The 16,403-nt window shown below is 40.2% G+C and overlaps 1 protein-coding gene across 1 annotated transcript in view; it reads right to left on the bottom strand.

Annotated features, from left to right (window-relative positions):
- LOC138778042 (dnaJ homolog subfamily C member 13-like) overlaps positions 1 to 16,403 on the bottom strand; it is a gene marked incomplete at its 3' end in the record, with an annotated part of 54,807 nt that overhangs the window by 31,270 nt on the left and 7,134 nt on the right. Inside the window, 10 exon segments of the mRNA XM_069956356.1 lie at positions 1,008 to 1,177; positions 2,161 to 2,240; positions 3,560 to 3,726; positions 4,504 to 4,595; positions 7,647 to 7,742; positions 8,403 to 8,609; positions 9,455 to 9,655; positions 11,104 to 11,145; positions 11,317 to 11,466; positions 11,759 to 11,834. Of these exon segments, the coding sequence (XP_069812457.1) occupies positions 1,008 to 1,177; positions 2,161 to 2,240; positions 3,560 to 3,726; positions 4,504 to 4,595; positions 7,647 to 7,742; positions 8,403 to 8,609; positions 9,455 to 9,655; positions 11,104 to 11,145; positions 11,317 to 11,466; positions 11,759 to 11,834 (1,281 nt within the window).

Here is a 16,403-nt window from a genome sequence, read left to right as displayed (position 1 = left end):
GTGGCAATCCAACAATCCAGCAACCCCTAAGTCGCAAGACCAAGCCAACATACTCTTGTATGTGGGCTTGGTCTGATTGGCTGACCGCCATGAAACACCAGAAGGCCCTAAAGCAAGCAGGAGCGGGGACCCGGGACAGTATTTTCCCAGGCCACGGGAGTTAATGGCACTTAGTTTGACATATGTCAGCCCATTGAAGTGAATGGCCAAGTACCCACAGCCACTACTTCCAAGACGGATTTTTCTCGGCAGCGACAGCTCGTCCCGCCCAGCTAATCACTGAAGGAAGTGGCACAGTGCTCTGGTCAGTGATTGGCTGAGTGGGCTGTCAGTGCCGAGACTAATCCGCCTAGTAAGTTGCAGAGGGAGCATTCATTGGGGGGATTTAAAGATGCCACAAGAGGACCCTGGGAGATCATGGTTAGGAAACCATGTTAATATGTTAAAAAAAAAAAAACATATGGAAAAAGCATGTCTGGCCATAATGCTGAAGTCAACCACTGGCCTGGTATCTCTGTATGCTTGTACAGCATATGATCTTCTGGCTAGTGATTGGAGTTGGCCATTTTGGGGAGCACACTGAAGTCATGGTTGATTTAGGGGTGAGGGAGCAATATATCTCTGCAGAGCCAGGAAAATCTATGCCCCCAAAAATATTTAGAAACACTTTGTAAAAAGAATCCAATGAAGTGTACATTATGTCTATTTATTTATTATCTATCTATTGTTTATTACATATGGAAAATCTCTCAGTAATTAAATGTACAATTTTACTCATAATATGTTTTAACCAGTAAACATTCAGTCTAAGACTCTGCATGCACTAAATGCCATTATGCCAATTTTAGTACAGTGAGGAGAAATCAGAGGGGGACGATATAGCTGAACCTTTGTGAAGAGGAGTATAAAATATTAATCTAAAAAGTCCAACTCATCTGACTGCATATGAGACCTCAGGCAAGTAGCGGAGCAGCAGAAGACAGCTTTTTATCGTAATGCATGCTTACTTTGGTAGCTGAGTAAAGGCCAGGAATCCGGCTTTTGAAGCCACTAATCTTCTGACTGCCTGGAACTGACTCTCCAGCTCTGCATTAGATGCTGTCTGGTCTCCTTCTTGGGAGAGTAAGGATGTGATGGCATTATTTATTAACTTCTCCTTGTTTTCTGAGAATAGGCCCTGTACAGGAATAAAGAATAAGAACACATTGGGTAAACAAAAAAGTGTTCTGTTACTCAGGAGGAGAGAAAGAGCAAACTTACTGTATGTGCTAACTACACTAGAACATATATTACACTAACTATAAAAATGGACCTGTACAGAGGAAGTTTAAACAAGGGTATAAAACAAGTTACAACATACATAAAAAAACAAATACGTGCAGCTAAAGCCACCACTATACCACTTTTTGGAGTGCTTCATAATGTGCCTGGTATAAAGCTGAAAAGAAAATCTAGAGGCAAGAATAAACTGCTGGTACAGTTTGTTTCAAGGCACATTATTTGGAAGAGGAATAACAAGAGCCTTTGGCACCCATGACTTTCTATCTTCAGAGTAATCTTCTACATGCAATTGTTTAAAAGGCATCTACCTCTTATTACAGGTATGGATTTAGCACAAAAAAAAGTTTTACTTACTGGTACAACATGAAGATAAGGATAAAAACATGAGGGGAAAAAAACAATATAAAGTATAGCAATAGGATACATTTCTGACATTTGATGGGCTCATTGCAGGCTATAAATATGTATAGTGTATATTCCAGGAGATTTATGGGTGTATGTAGTATATTTAAACCACAAACTTAGAGCTATAACCTAATAATATCTGACTGAAACAAACAAGTGGGCGGACCTACATTGTGATTGACAGCTATTTCTGCATGTAAACCTATACATAGAAATGGTTCTCATTACCAAGTAGGCCCATGCACATGAATACCAAGTTCAGAATGAACAGAGGTTTAAATGAATTAATGACCGGATATTATAATATATCCTGCTGTCTGCAGACTAGACTGAATTCTCTGCATGACAGGTATCATTTAACAAAACTTTTTATGAACATATGAAATTCATAAGAACACAATATAATAAACTATCATATAATATAACTAATGATATAATAAACAATATCTTAAATAATATTAAACCTATACTTACATCTTGGGTTACTGCATGCAGAACTCCACTATAAGAGATGTTAGAATTGAACCTGAAAACTGCATCTGCAAACACACCATCTGTAGAAAATTAAAAATGATCAGTTCATTCATGTAATAAATTAATTCACTCTAAATTCCAATGGTAAGCTAACACATACACATTAAAAATTGGCTATAATTACAAAGAAAATAACTTCTTGAAAGGCATTTTTTTTTTTAATTCTTGCTTTGAACTTATGAAGAAAACAAATGTAAATTTAGGCTTTTGCTTAGTTTGACTTCTACAGTCTCTAGTTTTCTGTGTGAGCTCAGCATTCACTCTACACAACCAGTATGATGATCCCCTGCAAACTGACGTGTGTCCTATGCACCCTCCCACATCCTCAATACAAACTAGTGTTGGATAAGATAAAGTTCATCTCATAGATTTATTTCTCATGGTAGCAACTAAATAATGGCAAATATTTAATGAAGACTATTTAGAAGTTACTTATACAGTGTAACCTCTGTTCTCAACCCCAATCTGTTCTGGCAGGATGGTTGAGAACCGAGCGTTTTTTCCTCATAAGGCGTTTGATTGGCTCCAGCATTCACCAATCTACTGTGCCTGTATGTGTCATGACAAATGTACAATTTACCCACTACAGTATTATACATGTTAAACAAAATAATGACACAGGAACAAACAGGAACACCTAAATCTTTATAGTGCAGGTGTATGGTGTCAGCAGGAGGAGCCAGCCGGTACAGACAGTACAGTAGAGAAGTGGACTAGACGGGAAGGCTCAAGCAGGTGTCAAACAGGGAACACCAAGCAATGAAGCCACATATTGATGCCAACAGCACCGACACTATGTCAGTATCTCTTTGTGTGATCTGTGGTGCTGTGTGCTGTGGTTTTACATAAGACTTCAAGACTGGGTGCTGAAAAAGTGTTTGAGAACCAAGCAAGTGTTCTGAGTTCGGTAGCAAACCTTCCTTGAAAATATTCTTTGAGAACCGAATTGTTCAAGCTCAGAGTTTGAGAACTGAGGAACCACCGTATTTGCATTAAAGAAGCATTTTTTGTTTTTCATTAATTCCTCGCCCCACTGCAGACTGGCACGTAGACTTAGCATTTATGATCAGTGTCCTGCAGTGTGGCTTCATTCCAGTCCTATTGCGCGGTTTAAAACCCATGTGACCTTGTCGCTGGCTTGCAGCTAAAGAGCTCGGGTCTTTAATCCAGCGCTCTCATAGAGATGCATTGAAGACCCTTACTTTAGGCCTTCAGGAAAATTGTGACGTCGCTGCCAGCAGGATCCGAATGGCGCCATAGGACCAGTCTATAGGCTTTAAAGGGTAAATAAAATATATATTATACTGTATTTATTATATAGGCGTTTATGTCTGCTTACTTGGAGGAGTGGTAAGAAATCTCAAATGTAGACTTTCCACTTCTTCATCCACAGGTACACTCATGAGACCCCACCGTTGGCCTCTATGTGTTGGAGTCATTTTCACACAGACATCCCTATTTCCGGAAGCTCTGACCCCATCTAAAAGGCTCGCCAACAAGGAATCTCTGAGAATAAAAATCTTCAAATGAAAGTCAGACCTTTTCAGTTTATCTCAATAACTACGACTAATAACTAAAGGTTACCCAGCAAAGAAAATCATTTGATAAGCTATCCACAGGACATCCAGCACCCCCTGCTGATCAGGCTGTTCGGCACCCACACTACATTGGGAGCCACGAACTGGAAGCAGTAAGGTCAATTTCCTGTGTAACAGTGGCGATGGGGTGCTGGTGCCTCAGCTCCTATTGAAATGGGAGCAGAGGCTGCAGTACTTTAGCAGCAACAACTCAATCCTCAGTGAAGTGCCAGCGAAAAACAGCTGATCAGCAGGGGTGTCTGGTGTGGGCACATTGGCAAGCAACAACTAATCGATTGATTTTTCCAGGAAAATGCTTTTAAATGTGAACATAATTTTGTATATAGTAAATAATATTAAAGGGGAACTATCAGCAAATTAGACCAATCTAACATGCTGATCCAGAGCACTTTTAGAAGCACTGATGCATCATTGGCCAGCCCCATCCATTGATTATCATTAGATTCATCTAACCTGCTGATAGTTTAAAGGGGAACTATCACTGTCTAGGAAAAGGATTAACATTCCGATGTCTTATTTCTGTGTCACGTCAAAAATTATGGACTACAATGTACACCAACAGGTAGACTGATTGTAGTTACAATCACTTCAACAATGTAAAAATCAATGAGGCTGTGTGAAATTTAAACATTACTTGAAATATACATAGCTGCTTGAACAAACCGTAAAAGTGTAAAAGCAATACCTTTCAGTCGAGGAGTATTTCCGAATCTGGCCTTTGATAAACTCAATGGTAAATAGTTGAGGATTCTCTGTGTCATACACAAGTGCAAAAATCTAGACAAATTAATTAAAAATAAATTATATATAGGATGCACCACCCGTTAGCCCTTCAAAACAATCATAGAGGAGTTTTCATATTCTTTAAAAGGAGTACCCCCACGTCAACCTACAGTAAATAATTTTTCAAAATAAATTTATTTAGTAAACAGGATCTCTCTCTGAATTAGATGTCAACTTCAAAAACAATCTTTTAAAATTTTATAATTGAGTTTTTATATGAATTTTATAAATGTTCCTCATTAATATAGTTTGTTCTATCAATCTAAGGCCCTTAATTATAAAAGACAGAAAAACAATATCACATACATTTAGTTAGAAAAGGTGAAGCCATTCCTCCACATATCAGTAATAAAGCACTGGCCCTATTATACTGTATAAGGCTTCGTTCCCACTGAGCAAAACTAGCGAAATTCCGCGGCGGACGACGCCGTTAGCCTCCCTCTCATAATGGGAGTCTATGGGAAGCGCACTCTCCTGCTCTGTCCGCGTGTTCATTCTTCAGCGCGGACAAAGCAGGAGCGCGTGCCTCCCATAGACTCCCATTATGAGAGGGAGGCTAACGGCATTCCGCAGCGGACAATTCAGTCAGGGAATTCCGCTAGTTTTGCTCAGTGGGAACGAAGCCTAAGGGTGATCAGGGAAAAGTTGGCGGTCACTGTTTGGCAGTTTGTTTCTGAGCTGGAAGAGCCCATTGTGTGGGGGGAGATCTGTGCTGTTCTCTTCCTGGATGCTGGATGATTGTATGTGAGCAGCAGTGTAATGAGCAGTCCTGTAGAATATAGAAAAGTAGGAGGAGAAGACATAAGTAGTGCAGCAGTAACCTCTGTCCTCAGTGTGGGGTTTTCTTCAATGTTCTATGGCTACAGCTGGCTACATGTGTGTTTAAGAGAGAGAGGCAGGAATTAAAGGGGTATTCTGGGCAACAGTGAAAAATACAGGTGGGACAGGGGTTGTTGGGGTCAAAATAAAGAAGTCTTTTTTACCCGTCCTTGTGCCCCTGCAGTGCAGTGTCACGGCTCATGGTCCCCCGCCGGGCTCCCGATCCTGTGATGTCATAGCCCCACTTAGCCAATCAGTGAATGAGGTGGGATACAGCTGCAGTCACTGACTAGCTGAGCCGGCAGTTCCTGTGGGGCCACGATGATTCAGGAGAGCTAACAGAGAGCTGATAAATCTGGACCTATGGTTGACGTCTATATCACAGGCATTGTTAGCAGTTTTCCTTTGTGTATGGTGGATATTTAGTCTGAAACATTGTCAACAGGAAAAGACCACCTGGTCGATCTAGCCTAGTTTTGAGTTCTTTAGGACATGGAGGCTGGACACTAGCTGCATCCACTGCACACACAGGAGAATCCGCTTTATATCTTTGCCTTATTTACTCATTTCCTCAGAAGTCGCCCAGGATTATGTAGGACATTAGGGAGAAGCTGCTGAGCCCGATCTACTTTACACCGGTGTGATAAATAACTCCCCTGGTGTCTGATTAACCATTTATGAAGGAGCAGGAGTCTGAGTCTGTCCCTGATAAAATTTAGGAGTCAGAGTCTGAGCTGCGGCCTACTGACTCCAAAGCCCTGAGCCAGACCACTGTTTTTAGTGCAGAGTGATGGTCGATAACCTAGACGATAAGCTGTCAACAATGGGAGGGAAAGGGTAGCATGTCAGGAGAAGGGGGGCAAGTTAAATTAATGTATTTGCAAAAATATTTGACTTAACAGGTCCTACAAGTATAAATATATAAAGTTGGGATGAGAACCTCCCTTTAACTTTTCACTGGTCAAACCTCTAGGAATCCCTCAAATGCTAAAAACAAGATTAGTAGAAGCAATGAAAAAATCCCAGTAATAGTTACTGGCCCTTTCCATTACTCCTGCATTGATTGCACATACTAATAGACTTCCAGCTCCTTGTTTTTGACATAAGTGAAGGAGTGAATGAGAGCACCATACAATAGCAGTGCAGTGTCTAAATAACAATGACAGAGACATGTCACACGATGGTCCTTTGCAGCTTTAGCTAAATATGATTTCAAAAGAATAGGGGGACATCTACAGGTCAGACATGCATCACACATAGGACTGCTCACAAGATCTTAAGTTTTAGAAAAGCTTTGAACCAATCATCTAGTCATCACATATGGCTTTTTTTCTCAAATCCATACACATTTTGGCTGGGTTCACACTATGTATATTTGAGGCTGTATTTGGTCCTCATAGCAACCAAAACCAGGAGTGGATTAAAAACACAGAAAGGATCTGTTCACACAATGGTGAAATTGAGTGGATGGCCGCCATATAACGGTAAATAACTTCCATTATTTCAATATAACAGCCGTTGTTTTAAAATAACAGCAAATATTTGCCATTAAATGGCGGCCATCCACTCAATTACAACATTGTGTGAACAGAGCCTTTCTGTGTTTTCAATCCACTCCTGGTTTTGGTTGCTATACAGCCTCAAATATACGTAGTGTGAACATAGCCTTTTTCTGTAACCAACACTTCAAGAACAGACTCTTCACTTATTGCCCAACATATTCCACTACTGGACAGGTTTTATTACCTTTGTGCAATATAATCAATATTCACTTTTCACAAATTCAATATTCACATGGTTTTAATGTTATAGTTGATATAAAATATATATTTATATTTGGGAAGAAACGATATGCAAAATAGCCCTCATTGTTTAGCTTGGCACAGATCCCCAGTCAATGTTCTAAGACTCCTAGATGGAGTAAAACACTGACTTGAAGGGCTACCTCTTTGTCTAAGAGGTGTGAGAGCTATTTTGCATATCCTCTCTACCCAGAATTTGCTAAACCTAATATTTTCCACTCTTCAGGAATGGAGCATTAAACATACATAATTTATTATAATCTATTTTCTATGAGAAAGTATAGCAGTAAGATAATATCCTTAAACTATGCAGCTAACATGGCAAAGCAAAGTACACAAACATTTGTTTTAGACGCAGCATGCACGTGTTGGAGGTCGCCAGCGTTCCAGAGATGTTTAACCTCAAATTCCAATTGAGACTTACCTCCCCTAGTGGCTTCAATGTTACAATGTTGTAGGTTGCTGGGTCTCGTTCCACTAGGCAAGTTTCAGTAAGTGCTAATAATCGCTTCACTGGTTCCTAAAACATAACGTATAATTAAATGATGGTATTTCCACAACTTCCTCCTAATGTAATTCTAGAAGAAACAGGATATTTCTGGAAAATTACAATTCAATTATTACACTGACAATTCTGGTAAGTCTTCAAAATACAAAGCAACGAATTACTCAAAGCGCCAGTGACCGTGAGACACAGCATCAACTGAAGACCCCCTGAACATCTACTGAATAGATTTCATTGATCAGTGGACAGGAAAAAAGAGAACACATATCAATACCTACAGAAAACATACAGGAGGGAAATATGAGAATGTCACTGTCATTGGAATATTCCAGAGATATCCTCATGATTTGAATTCTACTTTTACAACTGCTAGAGGGTCAGGAGTTTGACACATGTAGCTTATAAAAGGTTGTGGAAACCTCTTAAAGCAATTTATTATTACTTCACACTTATGGTGTAAAAACTATTTCCTGGTAGACCACTATTTAAAATAAAAAACAAACAAGTTTTCCATTTGCAGCTTGCATGATTTCACAGAATGCAGGCTGCTCTGTCTCCTTCAGAGTAAAGTCTATAGGAGAAGCTGCCTGTCAGCTCAGACACAAACCTATCTTTCTCTTATCATGGCCAGCCAGTTTAAATAAACCTAATAGGTACTTATAAAAAAAATCTTACTGTATGCCTTGGAGTGATCTTCTGTACAATGAATTCTGCTAGTGAAGTGATCGATTCATCATTGCTATATTTCCCCAAACGAAGGTTTAGAAAGTGCTCAAAGTCTATAGGATCTTTTCTTATCCTCAGTGAAATCCCTATGTAGTTGCCAGCGTGCTCTATAGCACTTTTTATTATTTCATCTCTTTGTTCTGTAGCAAATAAATGCTGAAAGGAAAAAAAAACATTTACAATCATGGCACTGGAACGATCAATTCTTTCATGTGGCTCTGGTGCCTACATTTTCATTAACAGCTTATAACTAGTTCCGGCTCATGGGCTTTTAGCACACTCTGCAGGGGTGATTGACAGGCAAAGCAGCCTCTAAACAGGCTGCGCTGCTGGGAACTTAATCAGCACAACTGTGCTAAGAGGGTGGTGGCCCGAACTGTAACATCACAAGATCGCCAGGATCCTCAGGAGCTGGCAAGTATGTTTTCACTCGTTCTATGTCTCCCACTGAGTTTACACATGTCTCTAGGGACAATCTACAAGCCCTAGAGCAGATTCAGCTCAGCATCGCTGTCTCCCAGACCCTGCGAAACAAACCCCTACTCCAAACCAGGAAGTGAGAAGGGATGCAGCAGTGCCAATCTGAATCTGGAGGAGATAGGTAAGGTATTCAAGGGGTATTTCCCATCTCATGAAATTCAGGACCACAATGTCTTGAAATGATTTTTTTTTCTTATTTTAGCTGCTATTTAGATGAGCTCCATTACAACACAGCCATAGGTGGTGACTGCAGCTTGGACAAACTATTTACATGTGGTCTAAAGGTAGTCTGAAAACCTCTTCCTTTTTCATCATTAGCTCAGGCTGTCACTTTGTCCTTCACACGTTTTGCATTGCAGCTTTTTCTTTTTGGGTTGTCTACAGTGTAAAGTCACATACATCCCGATGACCATCATGGTCAACGAAATGCAAAAAAAAAAATATAATAATAATAATGAAAAGTTCTTACAATTTCTTTAAAAGGACATACTGTATAGTCATGAAACCTCAGCAACACTTACCAATCGACTAAAACCTCCATACAGTATGCAGAACCCTCCTTGGTAATCGGACACCTCTGCAAAGCCTTCAATATTCCGATAGTCGTAAGAGCAGAGGACACGATTATTTGATGGATCAATTTGGTCTATTCCCCCCGGAGTCACTTCCAGAGTGACTAATTTTCTGCTATCACTCCAGTGATGCTTGTAGCAGTTGTACCTCTGAAACAGGACAACAGACTAAGCAAATCAACTTAATAGAAACAGGTGAGAACCATTTATCTCAATAATGATATAGATTATATATATATATGTGTGTGTCAATGTGTGACTTTTGCTCCTGCAGAATGCTTACTGATGACTATTCAGCCGACACTGTGCAGTGAAAGAAACTCTGTGCTGCTGTTTACTGGAGAGCACTGCCTGAATATTCATCAGAAGGCATTCTGCAGGAGCCAGTGTGTGGCTAACGACAGTCTTACCCAGAAAAACTGCAAAAATGACAAAACGCCCTTAAAGGGGTAGTGCGGTGTAAAGCATTATTTCACAAAATAACACACATTACAACGTTATACAACATTGTAATGTGGTTATTTAAGTGAATGGCTCCTTTCCCCATGTTTCCCCCTCACACTAGACCCGGAAGTGTGATGCTGTATACTTATGGAATTACTGTCGACCCCAGCCGCCATCTTGGGACGATCACGCTATCTTCAGGAGGCCGGCCGGACCGCTCCAGTCCTCCCTCATGCCGGCCCCCCTCCAGCTGCATTCACTTTAATAGCACACATTACAATGTTGTATAACTTTGTAAGGTGTGTTATTTAGTGAAAAAATGCTTTACACCGCACTACCCCTTTAAAGAAGAGTTCCCAGCTATTAATGCTTGCATACCATTAGGATATCCCTTCATTTAATGATTGGTCCAGGTGCAACCTTTGGGACTCCCAAACTGATCCAGAAAAAGAAGGGGAAGCAGTTATTATTTAGTGTTGCAATGCCTTTCCCGCTAAATTAGCATTGCAGTCCCCTCATTTTCAGGACTGTTTGTGTCCCGGAGCTTAGACATTTATTGATCATGAAGTGAAGGCACATCCTAGTGACAGACTCACATACAGTTTTGGCACATACTTAGTGCAACTAGATTGAGGACATATCATTTCCATTGAAGAAGTTGCATGTTTCCCATTCAAATGAATGTGAAGATTAATTCATGTTTCACCAAAGCTGCTGTCAGATGCACAAGATTCTGCTTAATTCTCATATAGTAAGGTAACTGGTATACATTTCTAGTTAAGAGAAACATTTTCTTTAGAAAAGTTTTCATAGAAGGAGAAGTTCCACTAATGTTTTCCAACAAATTCTTATGTTCAGGGTAAAAAAATGTAACCCATCTGTAATTTTTAATGTATGCACATCAGAAAGCTGTCAAAAATTCACTGTTAAAACTGCTACCCTGATTTCTAATGGTATAGTTAAGAGTAAAAAATTCCAAAGGCTTTTCATATTCGAAAAGATACTTAGCTCTTAACGCTGTAGTAATTTTTTTATTGTTTCTTTAAAATTACAAAAATAAAAACCCTCCATGTATTAAAGAATTCCTGGTGTATTACGACCATTATGACAATCATAGGGCTTTAAGCCATTACAGTCATTTATGGTATACTTGCCCTTCCAGTAATCTTCCCTTCAGCAAAGTCCGTCCTGAATCGCTATTGGGGGGAAAAAAAAAAAACACTGGAGTTAAAATATACAGTGTTCACATGACAGTACAAAAGCAAAGTAAACCCAAGAAACACACTGCATAGAACCACACACAATGAAAGACACAAATATAGCTGTTCTGTGGCGTGCAGGGACAGACTGATAGAGGAATATCTTACCAGGGCTTCTGTCAGGAGTTCTGTTCTGTGCTCTGTAGAAAACTTTAATGTTTCAGATTTCTTCCCACTGCCCTTCCGAAATGTGAGGGCAAATTCTGAGCCTTGCCCTTTGCCCACAGGACTGATGCTACAAATGTCTCCATAAGGCCACTGGGAAACAAAACCCACAATCATTATGGGATTTCTGATTCAGTTTTATTTAGCGTTAAACCATTAGAAATGTTTTTTTATATTGGTCCAATAAGACATATTTTACTACAAACACCAACATCCGATGAAAAACATTTTCTTATGAAATCTACGCTACAGTGTGGACTATATTATTCAGGGGAGGAAGCATCTGTATTAGTTATTTTTCACTCCACCAAACATAGTATTGAGGGGCATATTGACAGTCCAGTCACAGCATTAGACAGCTGCTTTATAATTTATGTTTCAATACCTGATTTGTAACTTCAAGGGTGGTTGGGTTGTAAGTTGTTATGGCGTGGGTTCCCACTGAAAAAACTCTTTTATATCTAGAAAAACACAAAAATTAAACAGATAATTAAACAGAGATAAAACAAACCGTCTGTAAAAAGAAAATATACTTCACAAGACCACCATACAGAATACACAGTGTCTGGAGTACCCCAGATTGCCAATGGTGAACCATGGCTGGAGCCATTAAAATTGGAATGTAGTGCCTATATTACCTTACCGATTAAAACTAGATATTGAAGCAGATTTCTTTCTTTTTGGTTTTCGAATTGTAGATTTTTATTCCATTTTCTGTACATGATTATGGGGGCAGCCATTTTGCCTTAAAGGGGTTATCCAGCACTACAAAAACATGGCCACTTTCCCTCTACTGTTGTCTCCAGTTTAGGTGGGGTTTTAAAACTCAGTTCCATTGAAGTAAATGGAGCTTAATTGCAAACCGCACCTGAACTGGAGACAACAGTAGGGGGAAAAGTGGCCATGTTTTTGTAGCGCTAGATAACCCCTTTAAGGCTTCTGTTAAGAGCATTTCTAGCAGTTAGACCACAGGAACTAACTATATTTATAAAAGTTTATGGAAAAGTGCTTTGGCCAGGCAGAGTTGTAACCATCACCTATTGTAAATGGTGAAACCTGTGTTGTTCTCCACATATTGGTGCCACTTTTTACTGTAATGCAGCCTATAATAAGGAGAAGACTGCTAAAACGTTTTCTCTACTAGAAAGGCCAGGTTATGATGAGACCTTGGAAGATTTCGGATTAAATTAAGCATTGCTAAAAGAGCTTGTTTTATAAATGGGGCATTTTATAATGGCAAATTCCATTTAACTTGATTTAACCAAGCTTTGCAGTCCACATGAGTTTGTTTTGTTTTGCTGAATGTTACAGGAGCATACATATTTATAGAGCATTGTGGAATATGTTGGCCTACATATTACAGAGAAATATATTTGTACAAGCTACGGCAATTATAAATGTAATATCAGTTACCCACAAATCTTTTAGGGGGTCAGATATAGCATTTAAAGTGACACTGTCATCCCCTTTTTGCATTATGACTTCTGTACAATTTTCATACCTCATTTTATATCATAAGTCATGGTGCCTGTAAAAAGTGATCTTTTATCATGTGCGGATTGTGCTATTTAAGCGGGGCTTAACGGGCGAAGCACCACTTGGCCCCACCCACAACACCACTGTTGACCTCGCCCCGTGACATCATCGGCGCGTAGGTTCTGCCCCTCGATGACCATTTGAACAGGCCAGCCTAAAGGTTTAGGCCCCACCCCCTCTAGGTCAGCCCATACCAATTGCCAACGGTGCTGTTGTGGGCGGGACTAAGTGGTGTTTCAGCCGTGAAGCCCCACCCAAATAGCACAATCCGCAGATAATAAAAGATCACTTTTTACTGGAACAAGCACCATGACGTATGATATAAAATCAGGTATGAAAACTGCTAAATTTACCCTTTACACCTGTGTAGAGAAGTGATAATGCAAAAAGGGGGCAACAGTGTCACTTTAACCCTTAGTAGCCAGGCCAATTTAAATTTTTGCTTTTTCCTCCTTGTGCTTAAAATGCCATAGCACTTGCATTTTTTTTCACCTAGAAACCCACAAGCAAACCCCCCCCCCCCCCCCCCTGAACTCTTCTAGCGACGCCAAGAAGTACGGGTACGCCCTGAGTCATCTAGGGGTTAAACATTATAAAGAAGTCAACAAACCTTGTAAAAAAGTAATAAAAGCAGCAAAAATTCACAATGAAAGGCAGGTGGCCATAGGACCCCTAAATAATGGTGAAGGGGAGTTAATAACTGGGGACCAGGAGTAAGTCGAGTTAATGAAAGGGTTCTTCAGCTCTGTATATACAAGAAGAGGATGGAGCTGAGGTGGGTGGGGGCAATGCTGAGGTAGGTGGGGCCAATGCTGCTAACATGTGTAATGTACTGAACTGGCTTACTATAGATATGGTCCAAGATAAATTAAATAAACTCAATGTAACCAAAGCTCTAGGGCCTGATGGATTACACCCCTGAGTTTAGGGAACTCAATTCTGTAATGTCTTTACTCTTGTATGAAATATTCAGTGATTTTTTAGTGACTGGTATTGTGCCGAGGCAAATGTAGTGCCGATCTTCAAAAAGGGCTCTAGGACTTCCCCAGGTAAGTATAGACCCGTAAGCTTGAATGTTTAGGCGTCCATTTTGGCAAATGAGGTTTAAAGTGGATAAATGTAAAATTATGCACCTGGGTACGAATAACCCACATGCATCATATGTCCTTGGGGGAGTTACTCTGGGAGAGTCGCTAATGGAGAAGGATCTGGGTGTACTTGTAGATAATAGACTACAGAACAGTACACAATGTCAGTCAGCTGCTTCTAAGGCCAGCAGGATATTGTCATGCATTAAAACAGGCATGGACTCACGGGACAGGGATATAATATTACCGCTTTATAAAGCTTTGGTGCGGCCTCATCTGGAGTATGCTGTCCAGTTTTGGAACAAGATTCATAGAAAGGATGTTCTAGAGCTGGAGAGGGTACAAAGACGGGCAACTAAACTAATAAGGGGAATGGAGCATCTTAGTTATGAGGAGAGATTAAAGAATTACATTTGTTTTGTTTCAAGAAGAAATGTATAAGGGGAGATATGATTAATTTATTTAAATATATAAAAGACCCCTACAAGAAATATGGGGAAAGGATGTTTCAGGTAAAACCCCCTCAAAGGACAAGAGGGCATTGCCTCCGCCTGGAGAAAAAAAGGTTCAATCTCCGGAGGCGGCAAGCCTTCTTTACCATGAGAACTGTGAATCTGTGGAACAGTCTACCCCAGGATCTGGTCACAGCAAAAACAGTAGAGGGCTTTGCTACAGGCTTAGATAAGTTCTTAGACCAAAATAACACAAATGCATAAGTATAGAACCTATCTATCATACCTTTTCCTTCCCTGTATCCATCCCCTCCTTGTATATCCACCTTTCCTACATCCATCCCCTCCTAGGTTGTACTTGATGGACATGTGCCTTTTTTCAACCGTATTAACTATGTATGTAAGTTTTACCAGAACTGTGAAAAAAGTCCAATGCTAACAGGGCCAGTGAGCAGTTCCTCTCATTTGTTTCATATAATCTACTACAAGGCTACCAAAGTAAACGGTTTGAGGGAGAGAACAAAAAGTGGATATAGCAATAACATAGCATTACTTAGGAAAGTTTTAAAGGGAACCAATCGCTATAAAATTGTGTGTGCAGATATAAATAGAATGTTATATAGCCCCCAGCAGGAAACATCTTCAGTAATATTACCTTTTCTTAGCATATGCAAAACAAGAGTCTGTCGGTTGCGAGTCTCAAAACACGGGATTGCCAGATATCTCTAGCCTGTTGCCATGGGGTGCCTCCATGATAGGGAGAGCACCACACCACCCTGATAAATAGCCCCTTAAGTCCCACTTGGTTATGAGTATTGGAACACAAATAGGGAAATACCAGGGTGGCCCCTTTTTGTCAATGTTTAACTCAAGGTACGAGTATTGCGATCATAGCAAGGGCTTGCCAAGGTAGGCTTCCATCCACAGCCATTTCGGGGTATTTGCCCCTCATCAGTGTGGAGTAGGATTCTGGCTAGTTGGGGCAATGACAAATCAACCAATCAATCGCTGGGAGGGGGAGTGGTTTATATTAGCTGCTTTTTTTAGTCAGATTTATCACATACAGATTTTGAGTTTTAATGCAAAAATTGCACAGCAGTACCCCTGACAGACTCTGACATAGATCATTAACCAAGTGTTGAAAATGTGCAATATTTATTAAGGCCTGGGCTTTTTGTGTATGATGTTAAACGTGCAGGAATAAGTAATATATTTGAGGACAATTCTGCACGCTACAAATTTGTTTATTTTATTCCCCCCACCCCCACACACTTTTCTGTAAAATGGGAAAAGGGGGGAGATTTCAACTTTTATTTGATGGGGATCTGTAATATTTTTATGTATAAGTAATAACTAGATTGCTAATAGTAGCCAATGCTTTGCTACTGTACAGAATTGATCAGGGTTATTGACACCATGCTACTAAAGGAAGACCCTAGTAACAGACTGCCAATCGGACAGGTAAGGGAGAGGTGGGAGAGGTAAGAGATCTCCGGCTTTCAAAAAACAAAACAAAGCAGACCCCACACACAGTCACCTGGGCCACTCCTGTCCCTGACAAACTTACAATGCTGTGTACGCTATAAAAAACAGACATCATTGCTATCACTGGTGGTTGACTGTAAGTACTGGCTCCACTGTCTATGAGGAGAGCTCTGCTACTGAGATTGCTTCATGGTATTATAGCAAAGGCAAGCATACAGTTACAGCATGGAGTGTTAATGGACAACTCCGCTGCAAATGTTTTTAACAAAGATTGGAACAAATTACAAAGCATAACTCTGTAATGTACTTCAATCACCGTTCTGTCCCTCTTCCCTATGTTTCCCTCCTGGAAGTGTAATAAATTCACACTTACTCGATTCCTATCGACCATGGGATCTTCTTCCTTAGGTCAGCCTCCTCTACTACGTCGTCAGATGACTCACGTCTTGTTTGGCTCTGATTGGCTGAG

Source organism: Dendropsophus ebraccatus, unplaced genomic scaffold (genome assembly GCF_027789765.1).
Source record: "Dendropsophus ebraccatus isolate aDenEbr1 unplaced genomic scaffold, aDenEbr1.pat pat_scaffold_611_ctg1, whole genome shotgun sequence".
Lineage (NCBI taxonomy): Eukaryota > Metazoa > Chordata > Amphibia > Anura > Hylidae > Dendropsophus > Dendropsophus ebraccatus.
The sequence above is the reverse complement of the archived record's forward strand: the minus strand, read 5'-3'. Positions and strand labels throughout refer to the sequence as shown.